Here is a 17439-nt window from a genome sequence, read left to right as displayed (position 1 = left end):
AAATCACACTCCAACTTTACCAGCAGAAGTGTCTAGTGTAGACCTGCCCTGATAATTAGACTTACCTTGAGAAAATCTGGCAATTGTCTTAAAGCCAAAAGAAGAATCATTCACTATATAAACTAACACTGCAGGAGAACAAATGTAAGGCCAGTTTTGGAGTTGAATCCAATCTGTCATAGAATTGAAAATACATGGGGAAGAAAGATACATGTGGTCTAGAGCAGAGGCTCAAATAATTTGTTTCTCCTTTCTTGACCTCTTTGGTCACAGTATCTCTCTCTGTTTCAGGACCTTAAAGCAATACAGTAAGAAATTATCCTTATGAATAGTTGATGCTGGGTCAGGATAAGAGGAACAGCCGCTAGCCTTTGCATTATCATTGGGGTGCATTTCAGGGGAGCTGTAGTCCAGTCTTACAAGTGGCCACTGAATTTTCTAATGAGGAAAGCTGAAGAGGAAAAGAGTGTGCAAATAGAGGATATTCAAGGGCAAAAGGAAACACTGAAGATGAAAAATAACTTATAAACGCTAACCTAGTTTGACTGATACAGAGATAATTGAGAAATATCTGTGTTTTATAATAATTCTGACCTTGAGGAAAGATAATATATATTTAATTATAGAACTGTAAGGAAACCATTCCTTATTATTAGTCATATTAAATAATATGTCTCTCTCCACCCTTTGGAATGAACACATTATATGGAGAATTAAATGCAGTAGACACTAGCATATTTCAAACACATTTTAGGCATTAAAAGTTACTGTAAAGGAGGACACTTGCCTAATAATGATTTCTCAAATGCCTTCAGTTCAATATTAGCTAATCCGGAAATGTTTTCTGCATCTTTGAAATGAGCAGGTTCAAATAAAACAGAATTAAAAGCAATAATGGGAATGTGCTATGAAAGGAGACTTCATATCATATTGTTTAGATAATAAACCTTTGGGTACAGATAGAATATTGAAATAATTTATCAGCTCTCAGTCACTATAATATGATTAACTGACCTTGTGAGAGAGGATAATGGAGGGAAAAGGGACTCGGGGGGGGGGGGGGAGTCTATCTTTATGTACATATGTATATTAAATAAAATAAATTGATCAAAACTTTTGAAACATTGGTTTACACGGGAATGTGATTTACTCAGTGTGTGCCCATTCTGCATGTCCAATCTTTTACTTTGCCCATTCCCACTTCTATTCAATTATCCAGTAACTCATGAAAAACAACATTTATTTTGATCTTAAAAGTAGCACGTACAGAGGATTTATCTTAGAACAGCTCTAGGAGGTAGATTTTTAACAGTCACACATGACACACGTGCCCGCCAGCCTGGGTTTAAAGCACCACCAAATCTGGGTCAGAATTTTTTGTATGTGGACAAGAAAAGGGTTAGGAACAACACCCAGATAAATCCCAGGCTAAGTCTTCAGTGAAGACATACCCTTAGGTCACACTGTCAACCCGTGACTCCCACAGTAGGCAGCTGCCCAAGTAGTCCCATTGACTTCAGTGGAACTGATTACATGAGGAACAGCTGCTCCGTATGAGTAAGGGATTCACAGTCTGATCACAAAGGCAGGATGAAGTTTGAACAGTATGGTTGATTTGGTTTGTTTTCCAGTTTGCGCATGTGCACTGCACAGAAAAGCTTGTGTGACTGAGCTCGTTTAAAACAAGAAGGTACCTTGTGGCCAGCGGAGTATATTTCAGGCATATATTCCCTAGAGATTTATGTGCCTCTGTGCTCCAGGGCTCTCTCCTTATAGAAATTGGTTCTCTAAATTTAGACTTTTTTGCTGCCACAACAATTTGTTTAAATGATGGGTTTTGGCAAATCAGATTATCTCTATTCTAATATTAGATGTGACAGGATATCCTCTAAGACAGGCTAATGAAGTAAGAATTGTGTATATTTTCTGATTTCCTAAAGATACTATTAAAATCTAAAGTACTAATTGAGTTTTAATAGAGTAAAATCTTAGAACTCATGAGGATTGTTTTTTCAATTAAATAGTAATTTTCTGAGAGTCTTATTTGGCTTAGCCTTCCTCCCTCCTTTTTGATATAGTTTAAAATCTGTGACTTCTATCCAATTTTAAAATTAACAATTGCAAAAGATCCTTTTATATTATGATGTCCTAATCCAGGGAATAGCTTGCTGGCTGTTTGATTTGTAAACTACTTTTAAGTTCTAAAGTAAACATTCATGACATTTGTAAACATTTCATTGACTGCTTTAACTAACATTGTTGCAGTGAGATCACGTTTTCAGTGCTTTTCAATTTTCTCTACGTCTCATTTCCTTAATATTATACAAGAATGCTTTCTTTCTTCCTCCCTCTCTCTTGAATTACTAGATTTGTATTTAGAAAACGTCTCCTTATGTTCTTTATCTTTGATTACAGCTGTTTCACTCCTATCCTCCAGCTGTATCAGGTATTCCTCCCATGATTCCTCCCACTGGTCCTTTTGGCTCACTACAAGGAGCATTTCAACCTAAGGTAAAAATAAGAATTACTTGTGTATTCGTTCACATTTGGTTTAGGTTTAGGGTTTGAATGCATCCGATGAAGTGAGCTGTAGCCCACGAAAGCTTATGCCCAAATAAATTTGTTAGTCTCTAACGTGCCACAAGTACTCCTTTTCTTTTTGTGAATACAGACTAACACGGCTGCTACTCTGAAACCATTCAAATATCAGTTGCACTAATGTAATTCACTGATGACAGCTGGGTAACTCGTTTTACATTGCTATAACTGAAATGAGAAATAATTTAATGGAGTTCAGGTTTATACTGTGTTAGCTCAGTTCAGAATCTAGCCAACTAATTTTCAAATATAACTGATCTGAAAACTGATGCAAGTTTATTTAATAAACAAGGGGTTTTTTTAATTCATTTATTGAATTTAGTGTTACCTGATAATTCCACCATCACCGAAAACCATGAACCTGGTTCTCCTCATTTATATCTGCTGTGAACCAGTGTAATTTTTCTGGCTTTAATGAAGTCATCCTTGAGTAAGAAGAGAATCAGGCTCTATAGCCCTGTGGTTTTGCTGGATTAGGGCGTAAATCTCTACAGAGAAGATCTTCTTTTTCTTAAATAGGCCCATCCAGTTTATTGATTGAAAATGTAGATTGCAGTTCATTAGTGGAGTTCTTCATATGTATGGTAATCAGGCTGTTAACAACACTGCTGCTTAATTGTTAGTTGTACTGCAGCTGATTTCTATTCTTTTTGTTTTTTTTAATGTGGGAAGTTACAATGCCTGGGGTGGTTCTTTTTCCAAAGTGATGCATTTTGTTATATTGGCTGAATATTTAAATCTAAACCATGGGAAAGGCTTTTTGTTTGTTTAAAGAGGTGTTGCCATTTTCTGATAGCATTGTTACAACTAAAAAAATTACTGATAAATTGTGTATTGACAATGAAGTTAGAATCCTTAGTCTGTTTCAGTGTATTGATGTCACTGACAGCCATCAGTGAATTATTTCCAGGTGATAAAATTGATGAGCTATACGGTACAAGCTTGATGCTCCAAATACCATTGCGGGGAATTATATAAGTTTGGCTAATCAAGTTTTGGACTATGGACTGAACTTCCAGTGTAACTATTGCTCTTGTGTTACATGATTCTGTTTACCCTGTTTTGAATAACCAGAAGACTTCGGACAATAAAGTTTGGAAAATTGAAACTGTATTATACATTTTACTAAACCATGATGTGTTCCTTCCCTTTTAAAATGCCACCTTTATTCTTTGGGGAATATTAACTCTAAACAGGGTAGTTTTAACCTCTAATTTTGTCACAACTCATGACATTTTCTTGTAACATTTGTAGACTTCCAATCCTATTGATGTCGCAGCCAGACCGGGAACTGTCCCACATACCCTCCTACAGAAGGACCCCAGGGTATGTTGGAAATGTTATGCCATTTTAGATGAGAATGCCACTAAAACTAATAATCCAGATAATATAGGACTATGAGAGACTCTGTCATAGATTGATAGAAATGTAGGGCAGGAAGGGACATTAGAGGTCATCCAGGCCATCCCCCGTGCTGAGTTAGGACCCGTCTGGTACCTAGAAGAGCATCTTAAGTTAGGTCTACACTTACGGGAGCTTATAGAGTGCAGGCACTGCATGCCCACCTAGGAGGGGTATAAATAGCAATGTGGACGGTGACGCGTGGCTTAGGCAAGTGGAATAGAGTGCACTCCACATTTGAGCCCTAGGGTATATACCATACATTGCTCTTTACATAACCCAGCAGTGCCTCCCATCTGAACACTGCTACTTGTAGCAGCATCATGTCCTACAGCCTTCCTGCTGCTGGAGTCTTTCCCTGCTGTAGTGAGAGGCTCTGGTAGCGGGGAGGAAGCTGGGAAAAGATCAAGCTCCCAGGTGCCGGAGCCTTTCCCTGCTTGTTCCACCCACTGGAGCCTTTCACTGCCTTGTGCAGCTACACACTGCAGTGATACGCGTGGACGCAACTTGCCTTTCACAGCAGCATATAGCTACATACAAAGTGCCTATACTCTGCACACTGCCATAAGTGTAGACAAGGCATTAGAAATGCTTAATCCTGCACAATTAAAGTCAATGGAAATTTTACCATTAACATCAATGGGTGGATGATGAGGCTCATAACAACTTAAAGGAATGGTCTTTAATCATTAGCACAAAGCATATACCATGCAATGGAAAAGCCCTTTCCTGTAACATCCTCATGAGTAAAAGGATAAACTCCAAATCTATTATAAGGTTTATAAACATCCACAAGTTTTATGCTGATAGGTTATAATTGGATTATGACATGTATTCCCATATTTACTACAGTATTGATTATGCTGATGAAATATTGATACACTTGGTTGATCGTTTGGCACTCTTTGATTTTTAAGACCAAATTGCACATTTTATTTATTTATTTTGGTCTTGACTGTTCAGCTGTGGGCATTTTTCCATTTTACAGGCAAATGAATCCTGGTGATGAATGTCCGTAGGCAGGCTAGAAATTTATATTCAACTGTTAATTGTTGTTTACAATGAGTGATGTTATCCTGTAGGTTGTTAAGCAGAACTCCCTATTTGAAAGCAATGAAAAAAATCCATGCTGCTATAGATGGCCCAGCTTTTATGTATTGTAAGGCTATTTGCAGGTGTTGAATTATGAGTTTTATGCTGGGTCCCAACTCAGCTGGTGCCGCACTTTGGCTTTGTACCAAAACAAATTGTGCATTTTTGTTTCTGTGTATTCATCTAGTTGAAAAGATAATGAGAGCATCTTCCATTAAGTCATTTAGCTGTATACTTCCTTTCAACTTGTAGCATAGTTTTGATTGTTCCAAGATAATATGGTATGCTGTCGTTGCTTCCTGCAAAGCATCCTCTTATATCTGTAAACCTCCCTTCCCTTTTATCACGGCATTTCAAGAGGGACATCCAAACATGTCAGAAATAACTAATGAATTTATTTTATATTTTCATTGCTATTTATTGAAGTTAGTCAAAACATAAATAGCTGAAGCATGAGCAAAGGAGGATGACAGAAAATATCTGGCCAAAAACAAACAAACAAAAAATGCTTTTTGTGTAAACATTCTTTATCCACATTTGTTCCAGTGTGAAAATCCCTCTTTTAAGTCAAAGCTGATCCGTTGCAGAGAAACCATCGACAACCGGTCAATGCCAGTCTGTATTGTCTATTCAAATTTTATAAGTAGAGCACCAGGTGCCCTTTTTTAAAACCATAGTCACTGAACGGACATAGTTGCTGGTTTGTGGTGGCACTTTCAAAGTGCCATTCCAGCCAGTTCCAACCCAATCCTTTCCAGCAGATCTGCAGAAAGGTGGCCAAGACCCCCTCCCAATCTCCTCCCGAGTTAGCCACTTTAGAAATATATGAACAGAAATTTGCCCAAAGGCATTAGCCATGTTTTTCTCCATATTTGCAAAATTTCCATTTTTATAGTGTTAAATCAACAAATTAATAATAGTGCCGGAGGGCAGAATGCTCTTTATGAGACTTGTTTAGTTGCTTGTCAACACTTACGTACAACAGTCACGGGGGAGGGGGAAGGAGATTGGCTCTAATACCGAGGAAAAGGACTAATTATTCTCCAAAAGGACTTCATTTGAAAGTAAAATGATAACATTTTAATTTCATCTCCTAATGAAGCAATACAAATTTGTTAATTAGAGCAATTGTTTGAGTGACAGGCATGTAACCAAGTTGTCATTTTTTCTTCACAGTTGACAGATCCGTTCAGGCCCATGTTGAGGGTAAGACACTTTCCTCTGATACACTCCTCCCAGTGGGTTAAAAATGCAGACTAATTATGAAGGAGTGCCTTGTTATATCTGCAACATGTGCAGCATGTTTGTTAAAAGCTTGGTAGGTCCCTCTATACCTGAATCTTGTGGTCGCTCAAGTGAAATATGCATGAAGTTATTGAAGTTATTGTTTTGAAGTTATTGTTTGTGCTTCTTACAGAACCCACTAACACAATGAATTCTGGAGGTTAAATATGATGAGCTTTCTATCTTTCTGACTCACAAGGTTTACTGAGCCAAATCCTGCAGTACTAGCCAGGCAAAACTCTGTTTTTGTTTTGCCTGAGAAAAGACTGCTAGATTTAGTCTTTTATTATCTATTTTTCAATATCAGTGTTGTTCCGTGCTGTACCAAACTTGAACTGAGACAAGGGTCCTAACCCCAAGAAGCTGACAGTTAAATTTAGAAGACAATCCAGTTCAGATGAGGAAACCCAGGAATTAAGAAGACACCTCAAAGCAGTACTGATGCCTTTTTAATTTTTATAAGTTTCTTTGGCAGTCTAACTTTTTGAAAATATGGAGACAAGAACTCCATATATTCACTAACATAGCTAGACTCAATGGATGTGCAGAAGGTTGGGTGTTTTTGTTTTGTAATAATTGCTTACTCTATAAAAGCTCTAAAAAAGAAAAAAAAAACCCTAGAAACAGAAAATAGAGCTGTTTGCCATGTTATGCTGCCTATGAAGTTCAGGCTTGTAAGAATACTACCAGGTTGTACAGCCTTTAAGCCACAGGTGGCTTGAAGAATTCTCCTCATTCCTATGACCGTTTTTGTATCTGAACAGATGTTAGATGTGGAGTACATATGCTTAATTAACAGTGTTTGGGAAGGAATATTCTAGATGTGTCCTTTTAAGAAACGACTTCCTGAAATCTTAGCAGACAAACAAATAGCACTAGCAGGTGTTTTACAGCGTGTGTTTCAGTAATAATATGAAATACAGGTTAGAGGACAGATTCAGAGGGTGAAGTTAAACAGGCTTTCACCCACACAACAAGGGCGAGTTGACTGGACTGCCAACTTCTTCAACATATCCCGCAGCTAAAAGTAAATTATGGAAGGACTTGAAGGCAAAGTTGACCAAGTTATAGTGAGGAGTCAGGCTCATTTTAAGCGCTTGGCTGATTTTAAAAAAAAAAAAAAGATTTTTTTTTCACCTCTTTGTTGATGAAGCTAGTGTTTTAGAATCATTGCACTTGATGTACAGTTGTGAAGTGCTCTACTTATGCAAAATAGCTGATGTGGATTAGCATATACCGCATCATTGATTTCAGCTGAGATAAGCCACGTTCTCAGCCAGCTGAGTAGCACTAGCTGGCATCAGAAGAGCTGATAAAACGAAAGATGGATTTTTGTTTTTTTGAGAAGGTGATGATCCATAGTGTTTCTGGAGGGACAGATAAAGCCCTAATCCAGGGGCAGAATCTCTGCCCCACTTTGCTCCTGTGGTGGTGCAAAGGAAGCAGAGACGACCTGAAACATTTTTTATCTGCCATTGTCCTGATGTGAGGGATTCCTCAGTGGGCCTCACACTGGCAAATCCAGCTCCTGTGCCACCTTCCTAATGCAGGGGACAGGAGTTGGGAGGGAATGGCTGGCTATCTCCAGCAGGAGATAGTCGCCTAATCAGGGTCTGTGCCATGGCAGAGAATCAGGGAGCCAAAACCAGCTCCCTCACGGCCCCTTCTCTCTGGATGCAGTGAATCAGTGAAGCTTGTAACCTATAACCACAGAAAAGTGTCACGTGTCTCTGATGGTTCTTGATTTCATGTCACTTCTTTGTTTCTCCAGAAACCTGGAAAGTGGTGTGCTATGCACGTTCATATCGCCTGGCAGATATATCATCACCAACAAAAAGTCAAGGTCAGTCCTTTTGGCAGTCACACCTCTGTGGGGAGCTGCTCAGTGCAAATCTGTGGTGGAAAAGGTTCACCACTCATCATGAGCTCTGCTCTACCATCGTTGAAACGACACTGTGGAGCACAGAAACATTTTAGTCTCCTATTTTTGTTTCACGTTGAAGGCTTAATTGATCTGTAAGATCCTAGACACAATCACTCAGGAAATGTCTGTGTCATTAGTGGCCAGGGACATTAGAACATAAACTTTCAATGCCAACTGGTGACTGGGAAGAGCTAAGTGGAGGATGTATATGAACTGCGAGATTTGTTCTATTTATAGACCAGGAAGTGAAAATACAGTGGTTGAGATTTTAAAAAGCAGTCTAAGGCTTAAAATACATATCTTCCGTTGACTTTAATGGTGTTCCAGGGTATTAGAAGGCACAAGGAGCTTCCCTCTTCTCCCTCCCCCATGCTGTCTAATATATCTTCACCAGCTTTAATTATTGTGTGGCTGTGGCACTGAAAAAGCACAACCAGGTTGGGGCCCCATTATGCTAGGTGTTATACAAACATAAAATAACTAATTAATTTAATCATTAGGGTTAATTGTCATTCATATTATAATGGTATTTTGATTGTCCAGTGGCTTGGTGAGTGCGTGATTTTGTTTTGTTTTTTTCCTTTTAGATATTTCCATTATATTTTTCAAATAATTCCTGAACCTCTGAGCTAATTAATAGTCAGTAAGCCATAGGGATTCTCTGCTGTGAATACTTTCAACTTCAGATGAGTCAGTAGGCTGTGTTGATTGTGTGTTAGAAACTTGTACATGTTGCAAAATGAACATGGTTTTTATATCACTTTAGAGATCCTGAGTATGTGAGTCAATTGTAAGAAGTCCTATCTATACAGAACATGGAGATGTTGAACAGTTACTAAAGCCTGGAGCTAGCAGAGTTTAAAACAACCCTTTTAAACAAGGTTGAAAGATTAATTTGCAGCATTAGATGAATCTCTCCTCTTTGCTTCCTTACGTTTCCCCTGCCAGTGATCTTCATTCATCTTCCCATTACCAAAAAGAGAGACAATTATTGACCTAGAGAGTTATGTCTTTTTAAAAAAAAATTATTGAAAAGATTTTTTCTAGAAATGAAATTATCGTTGCCATTATCTACATTCTTTGACTCCTCTGTGATTTGATGCTCAGTGAAAGATCATGTAGGCAAACTTCTAAATCATACTAGGTGCTGTTTTTGCATTGGTATAGATTTTATCTAATGTTTCAGTTACACTCCCATGTTTAAATATATAGAGTAGAACTATGGAGGCTTTTGCTTGTCTGTGTGAGGCTGATTTTATTAACTTTTCCAAACATACCCAGAAAATACGTTTCATTATTTCAGTTCAGTTACAAAGGTATTTTTGAAACTTCCTGGTGGGAATCGCCCTCCTCCTTATGCACAAACCTTCATTGTTCTATCTTTTTTATCACTTCCATAAGGCACAGTTTGCTTCCTGCACCCCAAGAAGTTAATGGAACTGTGCTTTGCAACCTAGCATATTAACATCTAACATAGCACTCATGCTCATACAACTTTCTATGACTAAACTAGACTGGGCTTTGCCCAGGTGTAGCTGTCAGGCTGGGGCAGGACACAAGGATCCTTGCCCCCATGTGCAGCCTTACATAAGAGCTAGGTGCAGTTGCAGTCTCAGTGGCTGGAGGAGCACAGAGACTCCTAGATCCCCAGGTTTGCGAAGGAGAAAGCTCTCCTCCACACTAGCTAATGAGAGGGGAGCAAACTGCATCATCCTAAGGTCTTATGCAGCCTATTCATTCTTCCTGAATACCAGGGAGCTCCTGAGGCATAGTCCGGCTGATTAAAAGCCTTGCTAAAGTTCCCATGGTAATTTACATTGCCTCTTACACAGGCCATAATCTAGCCTATTATTATTAGTGACTATGTGTATTCCCACAGCACCTAGGAGTCCCAGTCATGGACCAGGATTCCCATTGTGCTAGGTGCCCTATGAATATAGAAACAAAAATACAGTCCCATTATGGCCTGGATTCAGAAAAGCACACGCTTAAGTTCATCCCAATTCAGGGATTCACTTACAGCCTGGCCTGACACTCGCTGAACTCAATAGGAGTTTTTCCAGTGATTTCAGTGGGCATTGGATCAGGCCCTTAAGCATTTAGTTAACTTGAAACACGCTTAAGGGCGTTCCCGAACAGGGATATTTTCCTGAATCCAGTCCTAATGTACTTTACATTGGGGCACAATGTAAAGTACATCAGCTCTTCTTAAGTGCTCTTGTAAGGTAAGCCAGCACATTCAGCAAATGGTACTTAGTTCTTAATCCATCTGTGGTGGTCCTTTATCAATACAGTTTGGGAGTGTTTTGGTTTTTTTCATTATTTCATCACACTGTTCATACTGCTGCAACTAACATACCTGCCAGCTTTTGCTATTATGAGCAGTTATCAGGGGTTTATAAATGAATTGTTCTTTTAAAAAAAAAAAAAGGTTTATAAGCTAAATATTTGGCATGCAGGGACTCCGCTGACGAGTATGTATTTCTATTTCCTTTTTTAAATTATTCGAGCCCTAAAATAGTACTACTTACCCTTACATCAGATATCATTTGCATTTTAATATTTTGCAGACTATTAGATCCAAACATGGATGAGCCTTTTTTTGTTCTTACATCTACATTGACAAGTTACTAGCAAGTGAAAAACTGCTACTAGGCATGCACATTAACTTGGTCATAACTTTTAAATATGCATATTTATATCATTGTAAAGTCCGTACTCTGAGCTGGCACAGTATTAAATATTGATTTATAAACTGTTACATGCTCTAACATTACCGTTAAGATTATTGGTTCAATATTATGTATTTTAAAATTCACTCTGCTGGACTTGCACATTAATCAGCAAATTCCAATACCACGTAAATAATGAAAATGGAATACAACGCCTTGCTTTGAATTTGTGATACACACAGTCAAAAATCAAACATTCTTTAGATTTTAAGACTCGGTCCATCCTTTATTGGATTCCTTTCAGGCTATGTGTATGGTACGAGCTAGGGGTGTGATTTCCCTGCTCATATACGCATACGCCTACTAGCTTGCCTTGAGCTACCACAAGTATAAATAACAATGGAGAGGCAGTAGCACAGGGAGTGCCAGCTGATGTACAGCTTAACTGTGCTAAATATGTACCCACCAGTTTCAGGTGGGTTTATACACAGCACAGCTAAGCTGTGCCTCCACTGCTGTTATGTGTCCTACCACAGCAACTTAGACGCTCACTAGCTCGTGTCAAGCTAGTGCGAGTGTGTGTACACGAGTATGGGAATTGCACCCCTAGCTCATAGTATAGACGTAGCCGCAATCCCTAACTTGACCAATTCTGCCTGTGTTTGCAGTCTGAGGTCACTGCTGAAGACTGATGTTTATGGGGTGGGGAGGTTTCAACATTAAATTTGATACTTCTCGCTTTTGTAGGTTTAAGTTACAAACTTAACATTACTGGTATACGATTCCTGTAATTGTGAAGGCATATGTTGACAAGATACACTTGTAAACTGGTGGTAGTTCCACCCTGCTCTTAGCACAGCCCACACCTGTACAAACACACACAGAATATGGTCCAAACTAATGCCTTCCCTGGGTTTTGCTTTTATTATTAGGTTAGGCCTAATTTATTCACCCAAGCAGTTAAATTGCTTAAATCTCATTGCGTTCGGTGGCATTCAAACACATGCTTAAGTGCTTCACTGAATTGGGGCCTTTGAAGGTATGTCTATACAGCAAAAATATCCTGTGGCAGCAAGTCTCAGAGCCTGGGTCAATTGATTTGGTCTTGTGCTACAGGACTAAAAATAGCAGTGAAACATTCAGGCTGGAGCTCAGGTTTTGAAACCCTATCCCCTTGCCGGGTTACGGAGCCCAGGCTCGAGCCCGAGCCTGAACACCTACATGGCTATTCTTAGCTCTTGAGCATAAGCCCCTCAAGCCTTAAGTCAGCTGACCTGAGCTCTGAGACTTGCTGCCATGGGGATTTTTTTTGCTGTGTAGATGTACCCTAAGAAAGCATCAACCTGAGTCTGAGATTGATTCTTGTTCTCCGCCCTTTGATTGTTCCGCCTTTTGTGATTATCTAGAAGAATCACAAGAATCTCTCTGCTTTTCTGTTCAGGATCCCAGTATCTGACACCCTGTTACACCATTCCCTGGCAAGGCATCTTTCCATTTTCAGTGTCACTACTTTACTGCAACCATCGATTCTGAAGGTGCCTTTTACTGCTCCTTCTTAGGAAGGTCTCGTTTCGAATCCCATTTTCCATTTCAGAAACAGATGCAGTCTGATCCACACAAGCTGGACTTTGGCCTGAAACCTGAGTTTCTGAGCAGGCCACCAGGTCCCAGCCTCTTCGGAGCCATCCACCACCCCCATGACTTGGCCCGCCCTTCAACTCTCTTCTCTGCAGCCGGTAAGTACTCAAGAAGCTCAGATGTTTCTTCTTATGGAATATTAGTTGGATGGCCGATCCCATTCGTGCTAACAGGAAACGTCCAATCAGGTTTGCTCTCATGAGCTCAATGCCAAATACTTTAATGACCATTGGTCTGTTGAATCTTGTAGTTATTTTCCACACTTAAAGCCAGGATCCTGATGAGATGCCAGACGTACTCTGAATGGAAGAAAACTTCCACAGAGATGTAGCTTAGGTGCCATGAAGATAGCGCATTAGAAATATGACAGATCAGAGTCTCTCAATGTTTTCCATAGTGCAACTTTCTGCACCCCCCCCTTTAATCTAGCAGAGACCCCTTATTTAGCAATATGGGAAGGACAGGATGGCTGTGACCCCAGGCATCTGTTTGTGACCTGTACCTGAGGGTCACAGCCCCCAGGTTGAGGACACCTGAAAAAGAGAGTGAGTCAGGCCACGTACAGGGATTAAGATAACCTCTGCCATGTACATGTGCTGTCATTTCATAACAGACAACAGTGAATATAGCCAAGAGCACTGTGGTTCATTTACTGATTCAGGAAATTGTTTCCTTTGGCTTTGCTTGGTAGGTGCTGCTCATCCAGCTGGCACCCCTTTTGGTCCTCCACCCCATCATAGCAACTTTCTCAACCCAGCTGCTCACTTGGGTAAGTGCAAGAACTAGTTACAGATTCTCAGTAAAGAATTAACTGTGAACAGAACTGGGAAATAATGTATAAGCATAGTTTGTGTCCTCACCAAATTCCAATGTGGGCAGGTACATTCTGCCTTCCTAAATACCCACTGAAATGACAACTGGCTACGTTGTATTTCACTCCCTATTCTAAACTGTTCTCCAGTGGTCGCAGAGTATTGTTAAACAGCTGTCATGCTTTACCCCTCTCAAAAATAATGTTTGTCTGTCTGTCTGTCTGTCTTTCTTTTGATTAAGAATAAAAACTGCCCAGACAAAGACTCTGCGTGCCCTGCCAGTTATTCAAAATTTACAAAACTAAATAAAAATATCAATCAGTTGACTCTTTTCTACCATGCGGCAGCCCTAGGTACAAATAAGAGCAACCCAGAAAAAACACTTGGAAATCATTCACCTGGAATTTTGAGTGAAGTCAGACAATACTGATTCAGCTTCACTGTAGTCATGACTACTGTAGATTTAAACTCTCTAAAATAATGGTAAGAAGTGTAATTGCTTGCATTGGTGAAAAGCAGCAACCCTGGTTTTAAAAAAGGAATAATTCAAGGCATTAAATGAAAAGCTACGCTCTGTGTTGACATAGAGTGTTGCAGTAATACAACATGCTACCGCCTGTGAATCAGAGTTTGAGACTTTAAATTAGTCTTTTGTTTCTGGGCGGACAGGGTTTGGGAGGGTCACAGAGATGTCACGCTGAACTCATGGAAACCGTTTGTCATTCTGCACCAGGAATCCTTTAACTTACCTATTGGAAAACAGTAGGGCTGGTTCTCCTCTCATTTGTACCAGTGTAAAACAGAAGTAACTTCATTGAAGCCACTAGACTTCTCCCATTGTAAAGTGAAAAGAGAGCCAGACCCACAAAGCTTACCTGTGTCCTACACACATTAGATACTTAAAAAGAAAAAGAAACTAAAAAGACAGATTTGCAGCACTTTCCAAAGGCTCTAAACTACTTTTTCATATATAAAATTAACAATAAACGTTGCAGCACTGGAAAATGCCCAGATCAATCTCATGATTCCATAGCATAGTAAATGTGGACATTCTGTCAATGTGGCTATTCTAGCTGTGTCCTGAATGTGGTTTAGAAGACGTGACCGGCGCACGGCCTAAAAGTATTCTGTAGGATCAATGGTGCCAGCAATGCCTTTTAGCCAGGAGCATTTCATGAGTGAGCACTTGGAATAGATATGGGATGGGAGTGGAATAAAAAGGGAGATTTTTTTTCAGCTTTAACACATTGGCAACCACTCCCAATAATGCAGGGGCCCCAAGACTCTTTGTTCTTGAAGTCTTGCTTTTGTTTTGAAGCAGAGATTTTCTAATAAAATGATCCCTTTGTGCTGGTATTGAAAAAAGATTTCTTTTTTCTCTAAACACTGCCATATTTTGGATCATGTTCAGCTAATGATAGTTGTGGACTTCACGATATGCAAACATAATACAGTTGGATTTTCCACTAATGCTTCATCGCAGTTACCAACATGTTAATGTTTTTTAATTGTTCCCATTTGATTTCAGAGCCTTTTAATAGACCAACTACGTTCACCGGTCTCGCTGCAGTGGGTGGTAATGCCTTCGGGGGACTTGGGAACCCGACAGTTAGTGAGTAACCTCTTTGTCTAGAAATTTGCCTTTTGATTTTTTTGTTCATTGCGTGACTTAGGATTTTGAGTGAAGGTGACTGTCTGCTGTGTCTGTATCAGTTACATAGATCACACAGTCACAAGGGACCTGATTTTCAGAAACAGACGTTATTTTTTAGAGGATGCAAATTTGTGCTCAGAAACAAATTATTATTCTTTATGTATTTCATAGTTCAGGTTAAACATACCACCAACTGGTAACAATACCTTATGTACTTTAAAAGACAAAAGTAACCTAGAACCCATGAATTTAATTAACTTGAGAAATTCCTAAGAGTTCCATTGTAATGGTCAAAAACAGTTAATATTTGCTGCTTTATCTAGCCTTAGATGGGAATATTTTTTCTTTTCTGACTACTTATCCAGAAACTGAACTTGAAAATGCTTACTGGTCCTATTCTTATTTGCATTGAATCACCTAAATCTTTCATAGTTTTGGCCAATCACAAAAGATCAGTCCCTAAAAATCACATCTTTCTTCCTTTTGTCATGCTTCCTCTTCCCCCCACCCTTCAAATCTGACATTGTTTTCATCATGCCCATCTTGAAAAACTAGAGCTAGAAGGCAGTGAATTTATGTGTCTAGAAAGCTGAGGATCTTAGCTTTCAAACAGTAATAGCATGTTAATGTCTAATTATGACATAGCTACTCACTGCCAAAGTCGTGTTGAAATTTAAGTAGAGAAAATGAAATAAGCAGGATGGTAACCAGAAAGACATGTTTTTAAGAGCTGCTCACTAATGACCAGCCAACGGTAGAAATGAATGCTTTGAATACTTTTGAAAAGCTGAGAATGGCCGTTTACTAAATTCAGTAGTATACAGTATGTGTTTCGAATCTGAAGGTTTTGCAAGGTATTGTCTGTTAAACATGTATTTTGCACTAGTCCCTGACTGAATATAGCAAGTCCCATATCTTGAATTGTTATCATTTTCATTCCCTGATGCCTCCAATATGTTTGGAATAAGAAACATGTCAATTTTGCCTGATCCTTTCTCTCTTTATAAACAGAATTTCCATTTTGCAGTTAAACAGCTGTCAGTTGCCTGTCTAGTGTTAGGAATGAGAGCCTCTAATGAATCTCTGTTAATCTCCTTTCCTTTTCCAGCCTCCAATAATATGTATTCATTTTAACTCTGAGTGCTGTAAAAGTTTTTTTGGTAAGTACCTTCACTAAAGCATAGCTTTTTCTTAAACCTTTTTGTTTTCCACTTCACCATTTCAGCACCCAACTCAATGTTCGGCCACAAGGATGGCCCCAGTATGCAGAGCTTTAGCAACCCTCATGAACCCTGGAACCGACTGCACCGAACTCCTCCTTCGTTCCCGACCCCTCCGCCCTGGCTGAAGCCAGGAGAGCTGGAGCGCAGTTCATCTGCTGCAGCTCATGACAGAGATAGAGATGTAGATAAACGAGACTCATCTGTTAGTAAAGATGACAAAGAAAGGTACGAAAGAACGCTTCCAAGAATTGTCTAGTTCAAAGCGTGGGGCTCTGTTCAGTTTTTAACCCTTCCCAGCCTGGCCCCTGGTTAAAACACAGCTTCCACAGATTGAATTGTGCACTTAATCCCTGCAGAACTAACACTGTCAATGTGGATGATACTAGGCTAGTAATTCAGAAGACATAGTTCTTGTTCAGATACTTCTTAGAAGGCCTAGACAGTCTGATCTCCCTCTCATATGCACCTGGGTTAATCAAAAGTAACTTGACTGAAGTCAGGAGAGCTCTGCCAGTGTAAAGTGAGGATAGATTGAGACCCACAGAGCTTACCTGTCCTTCAGGGCAGATTTACAAAGGTATTTAGGGGCCTAAATATATAGACAGGTGTCCAGTGCCAATGTGATTTAGGTACTTTTTTGAATCACACTAGGCACCTATCTGCATCTTTCAGCATGTATATACCTTTGTAAATCTGGGCTTACATGCATTAGCAATATTTTTCAAAGGTATTAATCTTTCATTTGTAATATTTAAAATAAACAATTGTAACACTGGAAAATGTTCAGGTATGTCATGGTTCACTGACATAGTAAGTCTTAATTTTCATATAGTACATTACATTTCCTTGAGTCCTTTTAAAAAAAAACATATTTGCATCGGTTTTGTACATTTCAGAGCATTGTTTTAATTCATGCCTTATTTAATTTAATGCCTTATGTGGACTCGGACACTAGTGTAAACCTATCCAAGATGGAAAGGGTTAATGAAAATTAAAACCTGGTCAGTTTTTTTTTTTTCAGAAATGTTCCCATTATAGTTACATCAATAACAATTCTTATTAACATTTAAGAACCAAATTATAAGATTTTGTCAGCCAGCGTTATGTCCTGCTTGAAAAACATGCAGAACGGATTTCAGCT

The 17439-nt window shown here is 39.2% G+C and overlaps 1 protein-coding gene across 1 annotated transcript in view; it reads left to right on the top strand.

The window, feature by feature from the left end:
* The window catches only part of AUTS2 (activator of transcription and developmental regulator AUTS2), a 983370-nt gene that overhangs the window by 958949 nt on the left and 6982 nt on the right, over window positions 1-17439 (top strand). The window contains 8 exon segments of the mRNA XM_038375820.2: window positions 2416-2511; window positions 3853-3924; window positions 6268-6297; window positions 8147-8218; window positions 12566-12707; window positions 13301-13378; window positions 14950-15033; window positions 16301-16523. Coding sequence (XP_038231748.1) covers window positions 2416-2511; window positions 3853-3924; window positions 6268-6297; window positions 8147-8218; window positions 12566-12707; window positions 13301-13378; window positions 14950-15033; window positions 16301-16523 — 797 coding nt within the window.

The sequence above is a fragment of the Dermochelys coriacea genome, chromosome 17, assembly GCF_009764565.3.
Source record: "Dermochelys coriacea isolate rDerCor1 chromosome 17, rDerCor1.pri.v4, whole genome shotgun sequence".
Classification (NCBI taxonomy): domain Eukaryota; kingdom Metazoa; phylum Chordata; order Testudines; family Dermochelyidae; genus Dermochelys; species Dermochelys coriacea.
This window is presented reverse-complemented; position numbering and strand designations above follow the sequence as displayed.